General features: G+C 50.4%; 1 protein-coding gene across 1 annotated transcript in view; it reads left to right on the forward strand.

Annotated features, from left to right (window-relative positions):
- Positions 1 to 779: 779 nt before the first annotated feature.
- The window catches only part of LOC116463386 (protein APCDD1-like), a 56,851-nt gene continuing 35,220 nt past the window's right edge, over positions 780 to 22,410 (forward strand). The window contains exons 1-3 of the mRNA XM_058434596.1: positions 780 to 816; positions 894 to 1,116; positions 1,579 to 1,658. Coding sequence (XP_058290579.1) covers positions 780 to 816; positions 894 to 1,116; positions 1,579 to 1,658 — 340 coding nt within the window. The remainder of the gene's footprint in view (positions 817 to 893; positions 1,117 to 1,578; positions 1,659 to 22,410) is intronic.

The following is a 22,410-nucleotide window of genomic DNA, read 5'->3' on the forward strand; positions in this document are numbered from 1 at the left end:
CCTCAGCTGACTCACTCAGATGAGATTTGGGGGGGGGGGGGGGGGCAGGAGGAGGAGTTGGGAGGAGGAGGAAAACCCGCCTGGTCGGCTCCACACTTTGCCTAGATGCGTTTGGGTGTGGTGGGGAGGGGGTGACGGCCTCATTTACTGACAGAGGCCAGGGCTGGCTTCTAGGCGACCGGGTTGGCCACTTTCACTGCGCTTGTGGGTTTGCTGGGATCCAAGTTGACGCGACTTTTCCAGGAGTAGCTGGAAGACCTGAATAGAAACTTCAGGGGTCCCAGGACTGGCGGGGCTTAGAGGAACTCCCCGCCCCGCTTGCCCTTCCGGGGAACGGCCTGGCTAGGGGTGCGCTTTGACGCAAGGAGCGCATCGCTCTGGCTTGGCCGGGACCAGAGTTTGGGGGAGGGCTCCTTGCCCACTGCGAAGACTTTGGGGAAGGCGACGGCCAGGGGACGGACATCTGGGGGAGGGCTGGGGGTCTGAATGGCAGGAGCTGCACCAGGGGGCTGTGCGCGCCTCGCCGGGGGCTGTCTCCACCTCTTCTGGCGAGTTGGACCTATGAGTGCGCAGCTCCGCTTACAACTATCAACAGCCGGGAAGGCTGAGCGCGTGTGAGCGCCGAGGGGGGCGCAGGACCCTCGCAACTTCTTCACAGGACCCCAGCCTGGCCGCCGGCGCCCGCAGCCGTCCCAGAGCCCTGCGCCCGCGCCTCCCCTTGAGCACCTTGGCGGCGCCCGGCGGGCGGTCCTGCCAGCCCCGACGGGATGCCCGCAGCCATGCTCCCCTACGCTTGCGTCCTGGTGCTTTTGGGAGGTAGGTGCCACCCTCCCCCACCCGGCAAACTGACTGAGTTCGGAAGGGAGGGAGCTCGCCGTCTAATGTCCCCTAAGGGCCCCTGGGGACTACGGCCCTGGGCCGGCGCACGCGGCTGCTATGCTGCGCCCTGCGCGCCCTTCTCCAGTCTCACCTGGCCGGCACCGGCTCGCCTCCAGGAGCTTCCTGGGCCCTGCGGGAAGGAGTCGCGTCACTGCGCAATATGAGCGCCCCTGCACACTCTGCGCCAGTCGGGGCCTGGCCTGTAGGTACCCAGAGCTGCCCTTTGTGCCGGGCCCAGTGGGAACGGGGCCTCCAAGAAGATGCAGGAGGATCCCAGGCCCACTGAGACCCCCATGGTGCAGGACAAGCCCGGCTCCTCAGACCAAGGTTACTGGGGTTGTTTTTGCCCACAGAATCCTGACCTGTGCGGGGTCGGGGCTTCGTCCTGCAGCCGGACTCGGGGAGAAGCTAGGGAGCGCGCAGTGACCCCAGACTCGAGTTGTGCCCAGCAGGCCTGACAAAGGGGACCAAGGGGTTTCAGGAACCCCTGGTAGAGTAGGCAATGCCTTCTCCAGGACTAAGGGGTTCCCTGGTGGCTCTTCGTGGGGGTGGGGAGTAGGGTAGACAAAACTGTACAAAGGCCAGCTGACTGGAGTGTGCCATCACAGGGGCCCAGTCACCACTGACAAAAATGACAGTAACCACAGTTGAAGTGTGCCCAGCTGGGGGCTCATCCCCAAGCACCCTCACATTATGAAGGGCTAAGAATTCTGGCCCTAGAGTTAGACCACCTGGCTGGGAAGCCCAGATCAACATCGTATCAACCCGTCTGGCTTTGGGTAAGCATGGCCATCGGCTCTCTCAGCCTTGACTTTCTTTCCTGTCAAATGGGCTCACAAAATCCCCTCCTCCGTCTGGGATGATTGTGAAGATTACGAGAGCGTGTGCAGGAGGAGCACTCCACTTGCTGCCTGCACTGAGCTCGTGTTCAGGGAATGGCAGCCGAGAACCCCAGGGTGAAGAGGGGCTGCGCGGTCCCACAGAGCACGCTCTGCTCCATGTATAGCCGAGGAGCAAAGTCTAAGTCACTTCGAGGAGCTCTTCAATCACAGTCTTTTCTTCCCAGCCCCCAAATTTCTAAGCAAGCTGTTTTGAGAAGAACTGGCAGGGGTCTGAAGGAGGGTCAAGGAAGGGTGCCTCCGCAGCTTGAAGAGTTGCAGATGCACCTGTCGAAAGGGACATTCATCCAGGGTCCGCTTCCCCTGCCAGTCTGGGAGCGAGAGGTCACACAGCTGTCCTTGGCCACAGAGTTAGTTGATCATCAGCGTGAAAATAGACCACCTCAGCCCTGCTGGTTCTTTCGAAAGGGCAGGAAAATGCGAACTGGAAAGGGTGACAAGGGGGCCAGCTGTGGAAGCGCACCTCTGCTGGGTGCTGAGACAGGGAGGACAGGATGGGGAAACCGGGTATCCATCTGCTCTCATCCGCCTCCTCCAGGCCGTTGCACCCAGTGGGAATGGAATAGTCTAGAGTGGTGGGACACATGCCCCAGGAACCTGCAGTCTCAGTCACAGCACAGGGCTGTTGTCTTTGGCAGGCTGGAGCTTCCCGTCATGCCAATGAAATCACTGTGAGTGTAGAGCCATGGCTGGCTCTTGGGGAGTGTTGCTGCCCAGCTCCTCGGTGACCTTTCACCACAGCAAGTCAGACAGATTCAACAGCAGAGAAGCCAAGAGTGCCCGGGGGGGCTGACGAGAGAAGGGGGCCGCCTGCCCTCAATTCAGACACAGCCACCAGAAAGGGGGAGGATGCCATTCAGCATGCCACTGCAGCTCCCAGCTCTACACCGGGCACTATTTTCCACTGAACCCTTCTTTGAAAAGCTCTTTTCACCACTGGCTACATTACCAGGTGATGAGATCCTTTTGCTTTAGTAAAAGGAAACAGGACCCAGTTAATCCTTCAGCTACTTACATAATTTAGGTGCCTGAGCTGGGCATGGCTGAACTTCATGTCTCCAGGTTCCAGAAACTATATATATAATGGCACACCAGCCACCCAACCAAGGGAATTCAGATTGAGTACACACACGTTAGGAGTTCTTAACCTTGCTGCTATTGACATTTGGCACCAGATGACTCTTTGTTGGGGATGAGGGGCCCGTCCTGTGCATTTTGGGGTGCTTAGCAGCATCCCTGCCCTCTTCCTATAGATGCCAGTAGCACCTCCTCCTAGTTACGATAACTGAAAATGTCTCCAGATATGACCACATGTCTCCAGGGGGTAAAGTGGCCCCCGGTTGAGAATCACTGGTATGAACAGATCAAACCCAACAGGTAGTTTTCAGATGAATCTGTCAAAATCACTGGGTTAGACAGATTTTGTTATTGTTGCTCTGAACGATCAGGAAATCAAAGACACAGTGGCGCCCCAAGAGAAACAACATAGCTTAGGTAGTTTCTAATTTGGACGTTGATTTTTCCCATTTGCTCTCCCTCCCTCTTGTATCTGAACATGTCCGCATGGCGGCCGCAGAAGCCAGGCTGCTGTATGGGTAGTCACCCACTGCAGCGAACCTTCCTTCAAACACTGTCAGGCCGGATATGTCTGGTGCCAGTTCTCCAGCTGCCAGTGTTGGTTCACTCCACAGCAATTTCTGGCTTTTAAAAATCTCATTACTCAACAATTTATGCTGGGGGTGGTGGGGGGAATGAGAAACCATCACTGCTGCTTTTTTTTCGCACTTGTATTTTTTTTTCTAACTTCAGCTCTGCTTTTATCTCTCGCCATATACTTTGCGATGGCAAGTTATCATTTAGAGTCAGATTAACTAGGTCAAAAATCACAGGCTATTCCATAATAAATTAGTTGTTGATGTGGAGCTCTGCTTTGAAACCCAGAATAAAAACTAAGAAGAAAATTACTTAAATACACTCATCCAAAAATCTAATGTGAATAGAGACCTGTAATCGTATTAGTTATTCAAAACAAACAAACAAAATTTATCAGTGGAGACTTCCTCTTGCTGCTGTGTGATGTGCTTCTCGAAGAGGAATCTTTGTGGCCAGCTGTGCCACTTATCTTCTGACCAAGGCTGTAATCTCAAAATTCAAAACAACCAGCTCCAGGCAAATACAGCAGCTTCCTTGATTTCAAAACCATCTGGATGGCAAAGCAGTTAGAAGCTACATGTGAAGAAATATTTTTGCAATGTATTGGAAGTTAACTATGCTAATGAAAGCTTAAAGCCAGAATGAGCCCCTGATAAAACTTCCAAGATACAGTGATTCACTGCCAAAACCAGCCTGGAAAATGAAGATCAATAGCCCAATGCAAAGGGAAGGAGAAGCCATTAAAATTGGTTTGAGCTTGAGGGCAGCTAAGCTGAGTTGGGGGGCTCTTGAGAAGGAAGGGAATTCTGAAGTTGGCACAGAGGGTGGTTTTGGAATTAGGCAGACCTGGTTCCCACCCTGCCTTTGTTACCTTCCTGTTCTGTCACCTGGACCCACACAGCTTCCCTGGGCATGTGGCCCAATCAGTGTGTTGGGAATGGTGATAGCTGTGACCTCAGGGAGTGCTGGAAGTTTTCAACGAGATGGTATATGGCCAGCACTTAGCACTGAGAACCTGGTGAACCCTCTGTGCTGTCTCTGCAGGGAGTCTGATGCTGCTCTAAAGTCCCCAGACCTGGGGAAGAAAGTGTCAGGGCCCCTGCTCTCAGGAACTGGCCATTTCAGCTTGAGCTTGGACACGTCACTTAGCATCTGTCTCCTTGTGGCAGGTGCTGTATTTTCTTCCCCATGAGAACACCTCGACTATTAAAATGATACCAACAGCAACAAAATTCATAATTGTTTGGGTTTAACCCTGACACCATGCAGGGCCAGGCTCCACCCTTCTTGCTGCTGTCTCCTGTCATTCTGCCCCAGCCCTGCTGCCAGTGCTACCATCATCAATTTCCTTATCTGCAGAATGGGGATGATGACAGCGCTCACTGCTGGAGTAGGGTGAGCTTGCTAAAAGGAAGAATTGGGCCAGGCATGGTGGCTCACGCCTTTAATCCCAGCACTTTGGGAGGCCAAAGTGGGCAGATCACCTGAGGTCAGGAGTTCAAGACCAGCCTGACCAACATGGTGAAACCCTGTCTCTACTAAAAATAAAAAATTAGCTGGGTGTGGTGCCAGGCACCTGTAATCCCAGCTACTTGGGAGGCTGAGGCAGGAGAATTGCTTGAACCCGGGAGGTGGAGGTTGCAGTGGGCCAAGATTGCACCACTGCACTCCAGCCTGGGCAGCAGAGCGAGACAAAAAAAAAAAAAAGGAAGAATTGTCTAGCAGAGAGGCACTGACAGAGTCTCAATTCAGTGGACGTGTATTGCGTGCCCTCCTGTGTATGTGCCACTCACTGGTGTGAGGTGCGGAAGACAGAAGGACCAATCAGACAGCTCCCCACCTTCATGGAAAACAGGGCAACTAAATCTTAAATGAGCAACTAATTACAAGACTGATGAGCACTTTACCAAGCAGTTTTAGGGGTATCTAGCCCAGGCTGGGAGGTTCAAGAAGGCCTCCCTAGAAAGGTGATATGTAACCTGGAACTTGAAAAAAAGGGGAGGGGCTAACTGAATGAGAAGGAGCCAGAACAGACAGAATTCCTGGCGGAAGGACTAGTATGTGCAAAGCTTAGATGCAAAAGAAAAGAGAGTGAGGGACCAAGGGGTGGACAGTGGACAGTGGACAGTGGACAAGGTCAGGGGTTGGCAGGGGCTGGTTTCTGGAGGGTTGTGGGGCCTCAGAAAAGAGTTGGACTTTATATTAAGAGCAATGGAGTGTTCACTGAAGGATGTAAAGCAGGGTAAGAATAAGATGCCTCTAGAAGTAGTGAATTCCCCATCACTGGAGGCATCCAAGAATCTAGCTGGATGATGCGAGTAGCACTGGCTAGGACTTGGCCCGGATTTGCTTCCAGCCCTGAAAGTCTCTAACCGTAAGCCAGCACATGTGCTATCAACGGCTGTTTTGATCCCTCACTTCTCCCTGCCCCCATTCAGAGCCTGGTAATAAAGACAGTGACAGTGATGGGCTGTACTTACTGAGCGCCCTCTGTGTCCACCAGGGCCCAGACTCAGCTCCTGACTTACAGCAGCATTTGAGGTGAGTTGTTAGTCCCGTCTTACAACACTCTTGGAAGGTGGAGGTTTTCACTCCCGTTTGACAGATGAAGAAACTGAGGCCCAGAGAACTAGGTGACTTGCCCAAGAAGAGCTAGGCAAGGGTATAGCTAAGACTCATTTGCAAACTGGAAACTTTGACAGGCAAAGCTAGAGGTACCGTCTGTGCCCATTGATATCATAGTGTTGTCTTCAGTTTCATCATCAGGGAAACGAGAAGAATTTTAGTACCCCTGAGTAAAGTCCAATCCAAAGGCCCTGACACGGCCCACAGCACCCTGCCCGCCCTGGTCCTGCCTGCTTCCTCACTCAGCACCAACTACCTGGGCAGCTCCTGGCTTGGCCTCCACATAGGCAGCACAACTCCCTCGGGGCCTTCACGCCCTCTTCCCTCTGCCTGGAACATTCTTCTGGCTCCTTCTTCCACTCAGGTATCTACTCAGATGTTACCTTCTCTGAGAGGCCCTCCCAGAAGGCTAAAGGAAGGCTAAAATTGACTCATTGACTCCACACACACACACACACACACACACGCATGCACGCACATTCACACACACGGTGTGCACACAGACACACATACACACTCACACGCACACTCATGCACACTCACGCATGTGCACACAGTCTTTCCCAGTACCCCGCTCTGCCTTTCTGCATGGCACCCCTCACTCTCCATACACCGTGGCCTATCATTACCTGTTTCCCTGTTTACAGTCTGTTCCTCACTACAAAGTAGGCTGCACAAGAAGAAGGCCTGGCCTGTTTTATCGACAGTTCTTTCCCCAGTCCCTAGAACAGTGCCTGGCACATAGTAGGTACTCAGTAATCGCTCATATATCCAACATAGTATAAACAGCGGCAGACGGGAACCCCAGTCACAGCTGCACTGAAGGGCCCTGCCACCGAGGCCCTCCTCAGCTCCTCCAGGGCCTCCGCAGCCACCTCCCCTCTGCCAGTCCTCTGCTCCGTTGTCCTCATCTCTTCCCCCCACCACCAATGCCAACATCTAATCGAGGATGTCAACCACTTCAGGGGGCATTTTGAGATTTAAAACCCTTGCATGCTGTCAAGATGTAAATCACATCAGCCGGCATCTCTCTTGATTTATGGATACAGTCTCAGCCATGTTCACTCTCTCTGTGCTCTCCCCTCCCCATGCTCCTTGATCCCCATGTGACAGTTGTCTCCACACACTTCACAGATAACCTCTCTTTCTTCTTAGGGAGGATAGTGGCTGCTGGGCTGGAAGCACCACCATGAAGCAGTCACTCAGAGCCCACCAGCCTGTCCATCAGCTGCGTTCCTTCCCACCACAACCTCCATATGCACGCATAGGCTGTTTCTTCTGTCTAGAACTCTGTTCCCTGCTGCCAGCCTCCCCTTTGCCTGCAGATTTTAGTGGAAATGCCTAGCAGTGGAATTGCCGTGGCGAAGTGTGTTTGCTAAATTCTCCTGCCAGCTTTTTTTCCAAATGAGTTGTACCAGCACCACCCCCATTGGTGACCTAGGAGAGCACTCATTTCTTACATCTTCACTAACCCTTGCTATTATTACTTCTTAAAAATCGTGCCAGTGGCAATGCTTGGTAGTTTTGATTTGGATTCCTATAATTATGAGCAAGGAGAATCAAGTATTTGTGTTTTATAGACCTCCCATATTGCTTTTCCAATGAACTGCCTGGTCACATCTTTCTGCTGTCATCATATTGGACGTTCCAACCATTTTTCTTATTGATTCATAAGTGCTCTTTATATTCAGAAAAGTAGATGTCTCTTGTATATGTTGCAAGTTTTTTTCAGCTTGCTGTTTGTTCACCCAAGCTTCCTGAAACAGAAGTTACTGTTTCTCTTCTCTTTCATGTTCACTCCATTGAAACCTGTGCAAAGGGTGCATGGGCTATTAGCAAGTGTGTATATTCCCCAGAGGGGAGAACAGATGGTCAGATATACCTACCATAAATTACCACTTTGTGTGTGTGTTGGGGTGTGTGTGGGGGGGTGTGGGGGGTGTGTATGTAGCAGACGGAGAGGGAAAGGGAGAAGGAGAGGAAGGGAAAGAGTCAGGGAGAGGGGGAAAGACCAACTTACCTCAGAGAAAAAAGACAGCTAGAACACTGTGCTAGCACATTACTTCATTTCATCCTCACAACCTCTCTATGCCATGGACATTGTATTACCCCATTTTCACCCTGCTGATAAAGACATACCCAAGACTGGGCTATTTACAAAAGAAAGAGGTTTAATGGACTTAACAGTTCCACATGGCTGGGGAGGCCTCACAATCATGGCAGAAAGCAAGGAGGAGCAAGTCACGTCTTAAAAGGATGGCAACAGGCAAAGAGAGAGAACTTGTGCAGGGAAACTCCTTTTATTAAAAACTCTCAGATCTCATGAGACTTATTCACTATCTCAAGAACAGCACAGGAAAGACCCGCCCCCATGATTCAATTACCTCCCACCAGGCTCTTCCCATGACACCTGGGAATTGTGGGAGTTACAATTCAAGATGAAATTTGAGTGGGGACACAGCCAAACCATATCAGATACCAGGCACTCAAGTCATCCAGCCAGCAAGCCCAGCAACCCAGATTTGTGGACCACCAAGCTTCATGCCTCAACTGCCACCCTCCAGTGAAAGTTCAGCTCCAAGTTCATGCAAATACCTCCCTGCCCTGATGCCTTTGAAAGCACCATGAATTAAAGCAAAATCTGGGCACCAGGAGACACACACACTCTGAGGCATCTGAGCTGACTGTTTATATAACATGGCTTAATGGGGAAGATTGCAGTAGGAGACCACAGACATGCTAGCAAGAACAACTTTTTAAAACCCCAAATAAATGTTAATCTGAGAGTTGCTGAAGAGAGAAGGATCCTAATTGTTCATCTGCAAAGACTGCAGAATGGGCTGGGCTCTGGAAATCAATTGTCCAGGCTCACATGCCAGCTGCTCCATTGATTGGCCCACCACTTAATCCCTCCACACCTCAGTTTCCTCCTTTGCAAAATGATGTTTAACCCATGGGGCTGCTTGAGTAGAAAAGACTGTCCATGTGGGAAGCTCACTGCAGAGCAGACATAGAGCAAGTCCTCAGTAGATGTCACTCATACCATTTATGAAGGTGACAGGACACTGCCCTACAGATTCCAGCCTTTGGACCTGCTACATTTCTTCTTCTGGGTGGCTACAAGGCCACCTTCTCCTTCTGGGATATCAGGAGCTTGGCTGGGGAGAAAGAGACAGAAATGGTGTCTGGATGGGTCAGAGGAAGATGGGGGTATAGAGAAGGGTAAAGAGGTGAGAAGCCCAAATTCCTGCTTCCAGAGGTGCAAGGGGACTCAGGTTGCTTTTGCCTGGGGATGTATCCAAAGGGCCCACTCTGGTGGCTAGGATGGTACTAGGTGCTTCTGGGAAGTGGGGATTTGGGGAGTTTGTGTTTGTTTCCTGGGGCTGTCATAACAAAGTACTATAAAGTGGGGGGCTTGGAACAACAGACATCCAAAATCAAGGTATCAGTGGGGCCATGCTCCCTCTGAAGCCTGTAGGAGGGAATCTTCTTTGCCTCTTCCAGCTTCTGGTATTTGCCAGCAGTCCTTGGCATTCCCTGGCTTTAAACCCATCACTTCAGTTCCTACCTCCATTGCCATGTGGACCTCTTCTCCCTGTGTGTCTCTATCACTGTGTCTCATCTCCTTTTCTAATAAGTACACCAGTCATATTGGATTTAGGGCTCACCCTGCTCCAGTAGGACCTTATTTTAATTAGTTACACCTGCAGTGACCTTATTTCCAAATAAGGTCACAATCTGAGGTACTAGAGTTAGGACTTCAGCATATATTTTGCAGGGTTGCAATTCTGCCCAAAATGCCTAGTGTTGTATCCAAAGGGCCCACTCTGGTGGGTGGGATGGCACCAGGTGTTTCTGGGGAATGGAATTTGAGAAGTAATGTGATCATCCAACAGTTGAAAGGTGAGTGGCACAGGGCCAAACCATATCCAGGGTTCCAGAGAGGGAAGGGAGGTCAGGAGGCCAAAATTTAAATACCCACCAGTAGGCAATGACTTAAATACATCTTGAGGGAATTATGCATACATAAAAAATTATATATCCAAAAAAATTGACTGACATGGGAGGATATTTATGACATGATGTTAGAACAAGAAACACAATGAGCCAGGCACAGTGGCCCACGCCTGTAATCCCAGCACTTTGGGAGGCCAAAGTGGGAGAATCACTTGAGTTCAGAAATTCAAGATGAGCCTGGGCAACAAAGGGAAACCCTGTCTCTACAAAAAATAAAAATAATAATAATTTGTAAAAAAATTTAAAAAGAAACACAATATAGTATATTTGATTCTAATTATGTTTTCATAGAGGAGGCATCCTTTTTTAAATAAAAAAAGAAAATATAGGAAATGAGCAGTTATATCTTGGAGGGGGGGATTATGAGAAAATTCTTTCTTTGTCTCTATGTTTTTCTCTGTATTTTCTATAGGATCAGTTCCATCTGAGGCTGGGGGTTCAAGGAAAAGAGCTGGGTTTGCAGCTTCACAGTCTTGTAACCTCCTGAATTTGCTAGGACTTCAGCAAGAGAGGCTGGTTAGAAATGTAACAGAGGTTGAGGTTGGCGAAGTGAAACCTGACCTGGCTGCAGGACTTGGTCCTGGTGTCAGAAGTGGGATCACCTACAGAACTGGGGGTCCTGGGTAGTCCAGATGCTCTTAGGCAGACCGAAGTTCCTGGGAATGGATTTGGGGAACATCAGGGCCCCAAACATCCAGATGTTTAGATAAGGCCCTGTGCCCTCCCTGCTGTGAGGAGAGGTGCTTGCCAAAGGTGCCCTCAGTCTTGTGGATGGGGCTTCAGAACAGGGAACTGGAACCCCACTAGTGTGACTGAGGCTACACTGTAGCTGTGGGTGGATCAATGTCAGCAATACGTAACGTCCATTGGGCACTTGCCCTTATGAAACACTGTAGGAGCATTATATTATTTCTACACAACTGTCTTGTGGTTTAGGTACTGCTATTTATCACCACTTGACACCTGAAGAAATGGACGCCACTGGGCTAGGGTGCTTCTGAAGAAGAAGAAGCCTGGGAAGACTGCCGCCTGGTGGACTCATGGCTGCTCAGGAAACATCCAGAATGCGTGAAAGGCCAGACCCAATAAGGCCAGAACTCACTGCTCCCCGGAGGCCCTGAGGTGCTAACAATCTGTTCACATGGTTGTCTCAGAGGCAAGAAGACCTCTTGCTCATCACAGAGAAGAGCCAGGGAAGGTTGGATCCTTTACCAAAGCCAGGGAGATGCATTGGGCTACTTGTTGGTACCATTAGCCGTGAAGCCTTTGCCCTGAGCAATCTGCTCTCTCCTCTCCCCCATCTCAAGTCCTTCTCTGCTAGAAACAAAACTGCAGTGGACAGGTACCAGTTTTGCCTGCCTGGGCTCCATTCCTCCTTCTTTTGCTATAGCAGAATTTCACTGAATCCAGTCCTAGAGGACTTGTCAGTCAAGGTGCTTCATCTCCACCTGAGGTGTCAGTCTTCAGATAGGCTCATGGGATGCTTGCTCCAGGACTTTGAACTTTAAGGGCAGTGACCAGAAGCTAAGCACATTCTGCCCACGGAGTGTCCTGGAGGAAGTGCAGAGTGGTTCCCACCAACTGCACTCCCAGAGCATCCCTTGGATCCATGCCCATGCAAGAAGTCCCTTTTTAGCTTACATGAGTCAGATGTTGCTTCTGTTGCTTACAACCAAAGCAGCTAACCTATATGCCTACAAAGTTTGAGACCATGCCCTCTGAACAGTTGGCTAAATAGTATATGTGCTGTATACCCCTGTTGTTCACTACCCCTAGAGCTCAATGTGCATTAAATACAAAATCTGAGCTGCCTCCCCCAAGCCTCAATATTAAATCATATAGAAAGAGGGAGGAAAAGCAATAGCTCACACCCAACCCTACTCTTTTCCAAAAGTATGTGTAGATACAGGAGAGCACGACATGGCTGTATTTAGCCTGGAATTACCAGTGACCACAGTAAAACAAAATTACTTGTTCTTTGAAATGTACAATTAGAGTTGCTTTAACATGTGTTTTTCGTGGTTGGGTGTGGTTTCTAGATAGTTTGAAACTGAAGTCTACTGTTTGGCCCATCAGCTTTAACCAAATTCTGATGGACTCCAATTTCCTTAACAGCAACCCACAGACTGAAATTAAGACCAACTTGCCAGTGAGTGAAAGTACCTGGGCTTTTATGATGATCAGCATTTGGATTTGTTGTTTATCCCACAGTCTTGCAATACTTTTGCATTTCCGTCTGCCTCTTGCAGGAAATCACTTCAAGGTAACCAACAAAATCTCCGAGAAGATCATAACCTACATGATTGAGTGGCTAGCTGCATTTTGCTAGGAAACCCCACCTCCAACCTTTCAGGGACTGTAAATGCTGCCTTAGGGAAATTCAGAGACGTGCATTTCTGCCTCTGATGATGGTTAGGGGAAGCCTGACTTCCAGAAAAGTTGGAATTCCGGTCCCATATAAAGAGTCATGTCCACTGCCACCCAGGACATTCATTATTGTTGCTGACGGGGCCCTAAGGAAGAGAGGTTGGGCCCCTGAATCTCTAGAGCCCTGTAAGAGCTTCAACAAGAACATGGAATAATTTGTAATTTGCATATTTATTGCTAAAGAGCTTCTAAGAGTGTTTGAGACCAGAGCTGCTGGACTTCATTATTAAGTGGGTGAAACATATTCCCTGTTTACGTAGATAATTTGCTTAGAAAGTTCTTTTTTTTTTTTTTGTTCTGCTTAAATACAAAGACAAACTTCTTTCTCTCTCTACTTCAAATTCTAATTTAGGAGAGCTTAAATGAGTAAGCATGTCTTTACTATGTTTGTAGATAACGTCCTATAACTTCAAATCAGTGGTGAGAATGTCTCTTCATTCAAGTACTCAGTTCTTCAACAAGCATTCAGTGGGTGCCGACTACGTGCCTGGCACTGTTCTACACCCCAGGGATATAACAGGGAACAAAATGAGCCTGGCGTAGACCTCATGGGACTTGCAATCTAGTTGGTGGGATGGGGCAGAGGTAGGACATACAGATTAGAAAACAAACACACCAAAGGCCAGGTGCGGTGGCTCACGCCTGTAATCCCAGTGCTTTGGGAGGCCGAGGCAGGTGGATCACTTGAGGTCAGGAGTTCGAGACCAGCCTGGCCAACATGGTGAAACCCCATTTCTACTAAAAATACAAAAATTAACCTGGCATGGTGGTGGGCGCCTGTAATCCAAGCTACTTGGGAGGCTGAGGCAGGAGAATCGCTCGAACCCTGGAGACAGGTTCCAGTGAGCTGAGATTGCACCACTGTACTCCATCCTGGGTGACAGAGTGAGATTCTGACTCAAAACAAAACAAAACAAAAAAACACAAGACAATGGCAGATGGTGACAAGTACTGTGAGAGGAGAGGAGAAAGGGAGTGGGGAGAGTGACCAGGGAGGTGGGCTATTAGATGGGGCGTATCTGGAAGGCTTCTCCGAGTAGGCCACATTGCAGCCCAGTCCTAAGAGATGAAAAGGAGCCAGTGCTAGAAGATCCAGGATGAGAGGAACCAACTGAAGGAAAGTCGGGATGGCTGCTAGAGAGTAACGGGACAAGAGGATGGGATGAGCAGGCCACAAAGAGGGTCACAGCCAAGCTTAAGGGCTTTGGAAAGCCAGAGGCAGGTTTTCGGGCTCAAAAAGGCTCTCTGGTTGCTGAATGGAAATGCATCCATGGGAGGTGGTGACAGTGGCTTGGTTATATCTGTAGGGTTAGAGAGAGGTGAGACTCTTCCCCTGTGCGTGTGGAGGTGGAACTGTCAGGACTTGGAGATGAACTGGATGGGGGGTCTGTATTTGCTTTCTATGGCTGCCATAACAAAGAACACAGACTCTCTGGCTTCACACAAATCGGAAATTCTTTCTTGCCCAGCTCTGGAGGCTGGAAGTCAGAGATCAAGGTGTCTGCAGGGTTGGTTTCTGCAGAGCCTGCCCTCCCTGGCTTTCAGGTGTCCGTCTTCTAGCTGTGCCCTCTACGGCCATTATTCTGTGGGTACACATCAGTGATGTCTCTCTGTGTGTCCAAATTTCCTCTTCTTACAGGGACACCAGTCAGACTGGATTAGGGCCCACTCTAATGGCCTCATTTTGACCTAATCACCTCCTTAAAAGCCCTGTCTCCAAATACAGTCATGCTCTGAGGTACAGGGGGTTACGGCTTTAACATATGAATTTGGGGAGAATACAGTTCAGCCACCAACAGAGGCTCTTACAAACAAGAAAAGAAATATATTTAAAGATAGACACTGTAGACTCTCTGGTCCATCATAATCATTCAAGGGAATGACTTGTCCAAACTTCAGGACTGAAGTTACCCCTGGGGATGGGACAGGAGGTTTCAATAAGACTGGTAGTATTCCAGATCTTAGCCACAAGGAGGGGTTCCCAGGGGTTCATCTTTAAAGTGGGCATGTCACATGTCACACTGTGGGGTACCTGGCAGAGTGCTAACCCTCAGGGAGGCCGGGTGGCGGTGGCCAGGATTGATGGCTTCACCCAAAGCTGTGGTGCATCTGGAAGAGTGGGAGGGCTGGGGGAAGTGGACAGCTTGGAGAGCCCACAAGAGGCAAAAATCCCTGGACTGGGCAACTGGCTAGTGGGGAGTGCAGTGAAGGGTTTTCCTGGTGGACGGTGGCTTCCTTGGCCAGGATGAATGTCCAGGGGCAGTCACAGGTGTGGCCTGCAGGAAGGATGGGATGTCCTCAGAGCATGGGTGGCTGTGGGGAGGGTGTGAGCTGAAAGGAAAGCCACTGGGTGGACAGGGAGAGACAAGGGGCCTTGGTGTCCCCTCGTTTAAAGCAAGGGCATGACACTTCCCTATCTCAAAACACTAAAACACTGCCAAAAGGATTAAATGAAAGAATGTAGCAAGTAGCTTGTGAAGCTTCATTCTCAAGCATTTCCAAGGACCTGCTATGAGCCAGGTGCAGGACTGGGGCTGGGGATGGAGAGGTGAACACAAACAGAGCCATCAGGGTGCCCTTGGCCCAGAGTGGGCCGAATATGACCCCCGGGATCCCACTGGTGACATTCATGCTTGGGGTAGGAGGGTAGCAAATGCCAGGAGTCCCAGCATGCCCCTCATTAGATGTTGACTGAATCTGTTGTGATGTGTCCACAGATGGGAACATCTTACAGCCAGAAAGAGAACGTAGTAGAAAGATGACTTTGTGTTGATGGGAAACTGTCTCTACAAATTAAGTGAAAAAATCAAAACAGAGTGCTTTAAATTCACGTATGCATTTTCCCCCAGAAAAAATGCTGAAAAATCTGATAATAATTTTTGCTTTGGGAGGGAGGGACTAGGGTAGAAGGAGAAAGAAGCTTCACCTTGTGCCATTCAGTGTAGAGCACTTTGGAATTTGTTTTTGTTTTTCTAGGCTCTGGCTCTATTTAAAAACTAAAATATTTACTTTTTTTTTTTTTTTTTTTTAAATCTTGGTGTGAGATGGAAGTGCCCGGTCTGTAGTAGGCACACATACAAAATATCCGTTGAAAGAGTAAATGAACAAAGGGAGGCCAGGGAGGGTGAGAGACAGTGGAGCAGGTTTGCATACTTATGAGAGAAATAAAAGAGGTTGAAGGCTCAAGAGAGACAGAGAGGGAGATGGGGCTAGGGAGGGAAGCTGGAGAGAGGAGAGACAGGGACGGGCGGGGTGTTTGGCACAGGGGTGCCCTCCTGCTGAGGGTGCAGTTCCATTGTCTTGGGGCAGAAGCAGGGTGTGAGGGGGCATTGCCCACAGAGCAGGAGCAGGTAGGAGCCAGGAGCCTCTTCCTATGAACGTGCTTGGGAAGGGCACTGAGGTGGATGGAGGGAGGAAGGAGCCATAGCTTGTCCAAGGGCAGTTCTGGTGCCCAATCCAACAGCTCTTCAGGGCAAGGAAGTGGGATGGGGTGATTGATATTTCTGAGACCAAATTGCAGAGGTAAGGCCAGCATGAGAAGAGACTGAGCAACTGGAGGCTGAGGGTTATTGCAGGAGAAAATTCCTCCTAGACAGGTGTCGCCATAGGTGTGGTCAACTGAGGGGAGGTGTGGGGATGCTGCAGGCTTCCCCTGGGTTCCATTCCCGTCCTCTCTCACTGTGGCGAAGCCCTGTCTTAGCTGGGCATGTGCCGTCCAGAGGTGGTAGAAGGTTTCCCCACCTCCCTTGCAGCTAAGTGTGGCCAGCAGTGTGGCCACCAGGAGGACACACAGCCCCTGTTTTCCTTCCCCTGGTAGAAATACAGACCTGCTGTGAGCTCAGCTGGACCATGCCGATGAAGGTCACACCTAGGGATAGGGCAGAGCCACACACCAGAAGGAACCTGGGCAGAGCCATCACACTGGCCCCAACTCTCCCTCCCACAGAAAAGTCAACTTCCACCTCATTGCAATGACTGTTACTGTGGGTCTGCATCAGAGCAGCCAAAATTGTGTCCTGATTATTGGGATGAAATGAGAAGTTAAAGGGTTCTGCAGCCAAGGTGGGAACCAGCCACCCACAGATGTGGGATGGAGATGAGACTCCATGAAGGGAGGAAGAGATGTGAGGCAGGTGCCCATGGCCTCAGGGGGCCAAAAGCAGTGCCAGGGGCTGCAGATGATGCCCACCAGGAGGGCACATGGGGATGTGTCTCCAATGACAGAGGAGCTTTTGCACAGGGGAGGAGGAGGCATGTTCTAGAGATGGCTCTAGCTCAGCACCTGCAACCAGGGAGGCTGACTGCAGGTGGAGACCAAGGTTATCAGGCTGGGAGGTGTGGCTTCAGCTGGTCTCGAGGTCCAAACAGAATTCAGGTGGCCAGTCCAGACAGACTCTCCCGGGCTTCCTGCCTCTGCCCTGCCGGGCCCTCAACACCCTCTTCCCACCCAAGTGTGTCCCTATCAGCTTCCCTCCAGGCCAGCAGCCCCTGGCCTTTCTTCCTGTACAAGGGCCGATTCAGGAAAACCAATGATATTAACAGAATCCTTTTTTTCTTTCTTTCTTCAAGAAATTATATCCTTGTTAATCAGGAAATGCAATATCTGAAACTGCATTTAAGCTCCTTTAATAGGTTCTCAATTACCGAAGGGGTTCATTTTGGAGGCTGAAATTTCAGCAACGCCACAACCAGCCTACCCCACGGCTCGGATTAGAATGCTGCCCTTCCGAACAAATTTCACTCTTGAGCAAGACGCTTTTGAAGCTAGCTTACATTGTCTTTGCTTGGCTGACCTTGTACGCTATTGAATTGGAAAATGTGATTTGTATTGTAAGGCCTCTTAATAATGCATTTTTTTGAAACAAGGGACTTTTCCATTGCAAATGAGACAAAGAACGCCATAGTTAGCATGAAAACGCCTCAGTCTGTTTTGAAACGTAATTTTCATTAGCCAGGTTTTTCATCATAACAGGGATTTAAATTTTATTTTAAAAACAGCCCGCTACTGCACCCCTCCTCGGGACATATATTTATGCATATGCCCCCACAGGAAAAGATCTGGAGAGATGCACAAACCGATAACAGTCGTTGCTGCCGAGAAGGGAGAGAAATGATTGAGGTGTGTGTACAGGGAATTCTGCTTCTCTGCATGAGACTTCTCTTTTAATATGAGAATCTATTAATAGAGGCTGCACGAGGTCCCTTCTCCACCAGCCGTGTGATCTTCAGTCAGTGCTGCCGGTTGAATTGTGTCCCTACCCAAATCCATATGTTGAAGTCCTGACCCCCAGGGCCTCAGCATGTGTGACCTCATTTGGAGACAGAGTCTTTGCAGAGGTCATCAAGTTAAAATGAGGCTATGCAGGTGGGCCCTCATCCAGCATGACGAGTATCCTCATAGAAAGGGGACATTTGGACACAGACCTGCGTCGAAGGAAGACAATGTGAAGAGACGCAGGGAGAAGGTGGCCATCTACAAGCCACAAGAAAGGCCTGGAACAATCCCAGCCCAGCCTCAGAAGGAACCAACCCAGCCTGCACCTTGAGCCCAGACTCATGGCCTCCAGCAGGACAAGAATGTAGATTCGTCTTGTTTTAGCACCCCATCTGTGGACATGATGCAAGGCATCGTTCCCTGGGCCTCCTAGTGGGCCCCCTCCCCATGGCAGGGAGACTCCCCCAGGGAGAACCCACTTTCCAGGGCAGCTGTGGCCAGGCCTAAGGCTTCGGTCCTGCTACAGCTTCCTTCCCTGAAACCCGCATCTGCCCCTCAGCCTCCACCCGCTGCGTGCCCCCTCACCCCCAGGAGGCCCCATTCACCAGCTCCCATAGGCCCGCCAACCCCCTCCTCATCCCCCATCCTGTGACCTCTGGTGTCCAGGCTGCTGACCCTGGAGCCCTGTCTTTCTCGAGCTGTCCCCTGCATGGCCTCACTCCTCAAAGGGCCCCTGTCACTGGCTAGTGTCTGCAAGTTCAGACCTTCTAATATACATATGCAGATTTGCATCGTGAATTTTCTTTTTTACATAGTTTGAGTTACTTGTTTTTTATTTCACTGGACACTGGCCGGAGTCTAACTGACCACTCGTCCTCAGCACCGCTCGTAGGGGGTCCCTTTCCTCCATGCCAGGCTCAGGCCTCACCCACCCTGGCCTGGCCCCCTAAGGGGCATCCCCTCAGGGTCTCCCTGGCCCTCCTCCACTCTCCCACGCACAGCTCCATTCTTCCTTGCAGCTTCTGCCTGTAACACCCCAAGGGCTTCTGGTGTCGGGATAAAGACCAAACGGCCCGGCTCACCTGAGCCTCAGGGCGTGCTCTGGCCCCTGCACCCTCCCGGCCTGTCTGCCCCATGCTGACCCCCAACACTAGCTCTGTGTCTTCCTCGGCCACGTGGAGCCCACTCACCTCGGGACCCTTGCACCTGCCGTTGCTCAGGCCCACGGGGCCCACCTTTCTCTCCCCTGTCGCTTCCCAGGTGGGCCTTCTGAGCTCCCAGCCTCAGGCAGCCCCCTCGCTGGGCTTCCTCCAAGCCTTGAGTCAGTATTTGTCATTCTGTTTTCATCCATGAGATGATCTGAGCAATGTCTGTCCCCCTGCCTGGCCTGGGGGCAGGTGCCGGGCTGTCTCGTTGGGCCACAACCCTGCCCCAGCTTGGCACCTGCCCTTGAGGGGCTGCTACAGCCTCTGGCAAGCACAGCAGGTGCCCCCTGGCACCCACAGGACCATTTGCCTGGGGCCTGGCTGCCCGTCCACTGCGAGCCCCTCTGACCCCACTGTCACAGTCCCTCCCCAGCCTCTCCCATGGCTGACCCAGGCTGGGCACAGGTTATGGCTGAATAAAGCAGTTGCTGTGCACACAAAAAGGCCTTTTTAGGATTCAGAAAACCAACCTGAACTCATTAACCCTAGGAAAAGTGGACTGAATAGAAACACCCCTGCTCTCGTCTGCTCATAAAAATTATCCTAAAGACGGTGTGTCATTGAACCTCAATGGGGTAGGGCCTCAAGCGCAGCCACTGCCCCCTCTGTCACTCAGGCCAGGGATGGGGGATGTGGGCACAGGGGCCCAGCCTGGATAGGGGGACCTGGGGACCTCAAGGCTGGAGGGTGGGGAGGCTGGGTCCCACTCCGCTGATGGCCCTGGCAGTGGCTGGGGAGACAAGGGCATGCGGGGACCCCAGCCAGGTGCCAGGCCACAGCGCAGTGTGGAAGGCACAGGTTTCTGGTTCTGTGTTGCTATAGGAGGTGGTGTTGGCATGGGTCACACCTTCCTGTGTGTGCGACCCCCCCGTGAGGCTCTCAACCCACCTCACCCCTTTCCCCCCAACATGTCTCTGACCCCGCCACAGACGAGGGCACCGAGGCTTCTTACCCAAAGCCACCTCAGTCAGAAGGGGCAGGGCCTGAGTTCCAACCTAGATGTGTTGGGTTCAGCCTGGGCTTCAACCTCTGGAGGATGCATTCGAGGTCCCTGCCCTCGGGGCACAGGTGGGTTGAAGAGCAAGTGTGTCCTGGGGCTCAAGGAGGCAGCTCGGCCTAGAAGGTCAGACCCATTTAGACTAAGGCCAAGCCACTGTGGCCCCCAGCCCTGCAGCGTTTGATAAGGCTTCCATCTGGCCCCAAGGGCAGGCTTCCTGGGCACACCATCCGTGCAGTCAGGCACACGGTCCCACACTCAGAAGGGCCCCACACTGGCCTTAACACTCTGCCATCATCGTCTTGAAATTCTTAAAACTTTTTGAACAAGGGGCCGTGTATTTTCAATTTGCACTGGGCCCTCAAACTAGGCCACTGGTCCTAGTGCTCCATATTGTTGTGTGACTCTGGCAGGTACGGCACTAGACAGAGGTGTCCTCAGCCCTCCCTTCGGCTGAAGGAGGCATGTGAGCACTAAGCATCCAATCTGCACCAGTTGGGGCCAGTGTCCAGCAGGCAGTGACCAGAAAGGACCCCACTTTTGTTTATGGAGGAGTGCAGGGGGCAGCAGGCTCCAGGGGACACCAGAGGAACCACCTTGAGACAAGGTCATGGGGGGTGTTCTCACTGAAGAGGAGACGCTTGAGCTGAAGGAGGAGAATGAGCCAGAAGGCCCAAAAAGAGCATTCCTGGCAGACAGACCAGCAAGTGCACAGGCCCCAGGGTGGGTACATGTGGGGCATGGCCAAGGGACTGCCAGGTGCTCAGTGGGTACAGAATGCCAGGAGAAGATCGTGAGACAAGAATCACAGGCAAAGTACGGGGCTCGTAGGACTTCGGAATGGAAGGGGCTTTCAACAGGACTGACTTGATCAAATGTGCATTTTTATTAGATATTTGAGGACTACAAAGTATATGTATACTTTGAAACACAGTTGACAGCCGGGCACAGTGGCTCACACCTATAATCCCAAAACTTTGGGAGGCCGAGGCAAGAAGATCACTGAGCCCAGGAGTTTGAGACCAGATTGGGCAACATAGCCAGACCCCATCTCTACTAAAAATAAAAATAAAAATTAGCTGAGTGTGGCAGTGGTGCACACCTGTAGTCCCAGCTACTCAGGAGGCTGAAGCCAGAGGATGGCTTGAGCCTGGGAGTTTGAGGCTGCAGTGAGCCGATCCCATTGTACTCTAGCCTATGTGACAGAATGAAACCCTGACTCAAAAAAAAAAGGAAAGAAAAGAAAAGAAAGGAAAGGAAAGGAAAAGAAGAGAAGAGAAGAGAAGAGAAGAGAAGAGAAGAGAAGAGAAGAGAAGAGAAGAGAAGAGAAAAGAGAAAAGTAAAAAAAGAAAAGAAAAGAAAAAAGAAACGCAGTTGACCCTTAAACCACATGAGTTTCACCTGCCCAGGTCCACTTATCCCCAGATTGTCTTCTGCCTCTGCTGCCCCTGAGACAGCAAGACCAGCCCCTCCTCTTCCTCAGCCTACTTAACGTGAAGATGATGAGGATGAAGACCTTTATGATGATCCACTTCCACCTAATGAATACTAAATATGTTTTCTCTTCCTTATGATTTTGTCAATAACATTTTCTTTTCTCTAGCTCACTTTATTGTAAGAATACAGTATATAATACATATTGTATATAAAATATGTGTGAATTGACTATGTTATCAGTAAGGCTTCTGGTTAACTGTAGACTACTAGTAGTTAGGTTTTGGGGGAGTTGAAAGTTACCGGTAGATTTTCAACTGTGTGGGGCATTGATGCCCCTAACTCTGGTGTCGTGTTGTTAAAGGTCAGCTGTGAACGTAACGTGGACCCCGGTGAGCCCAGCCCTTACCCCAAAAACCACAGCGTTGCCCATGTCTTTGTTCACTCACCTGTTCTCCCTTTCTGAATTTTGTGTTTATCTTTTCCTTGTTTTTTTTTCAGGGTACAGGTCCCTCCTAAACAGGGTATTTTTTTTTTAGCTGTGCTTGTTCCTGAGGTTGATGAAAGTCATAGCTCACTGTACGTATTCTCCTGTGTTTGCTTTTGGCACTCGATATTATGTTTCTAAGGTGTGAGCACACTATTAGTTGTGGCTGTAGTTCCTCCATTTTCACTTCTGGATAATATTCCAATGTGTGAGGAAGCCGCCAGTTATTTTTCTCTTCTTCTATCTACCATCATCTCGTTTGTCTCTAGCTTTTGGCTTTTACAAATAAGGCTCTTAGGAACCTTCTTGGACTTGTTGCTGGGTGTAAATGTGCAAGAGTTACCAAAATCATAGTCATGATCTCTTAATGGCTCATGACTCACATTAGTGGGGCCCAACCAGTGTCCTTTCTTAATGAAAGAGAAGAGAATACTTGGGAGTGGATGTCTCATAGTAAGAGCCAAGACTGTTTCCTGAAACTTTTGTTTCCATTATGCGCATGTTTATGTGCCTGTGTGCATGCACTGTGAGTGCATATATATGTGTGTGCATGCTTGCATTGTGTGTGAGTG

Source organism: Hylobates moloch, unplaced genomic scaffold, assembly GCF_009828535.3.
Source record: "Hylobates moloch isolate HMO894 unplaced genomic scaffold, HMol_V3 SCAFFOLD_34, whole genome shotgun sequence".
NCBI lineage: Eukaryota > Metazoa > Chordata > Mammalia > Primates > Hylobatidae > Hylobates > Hylobates moloch.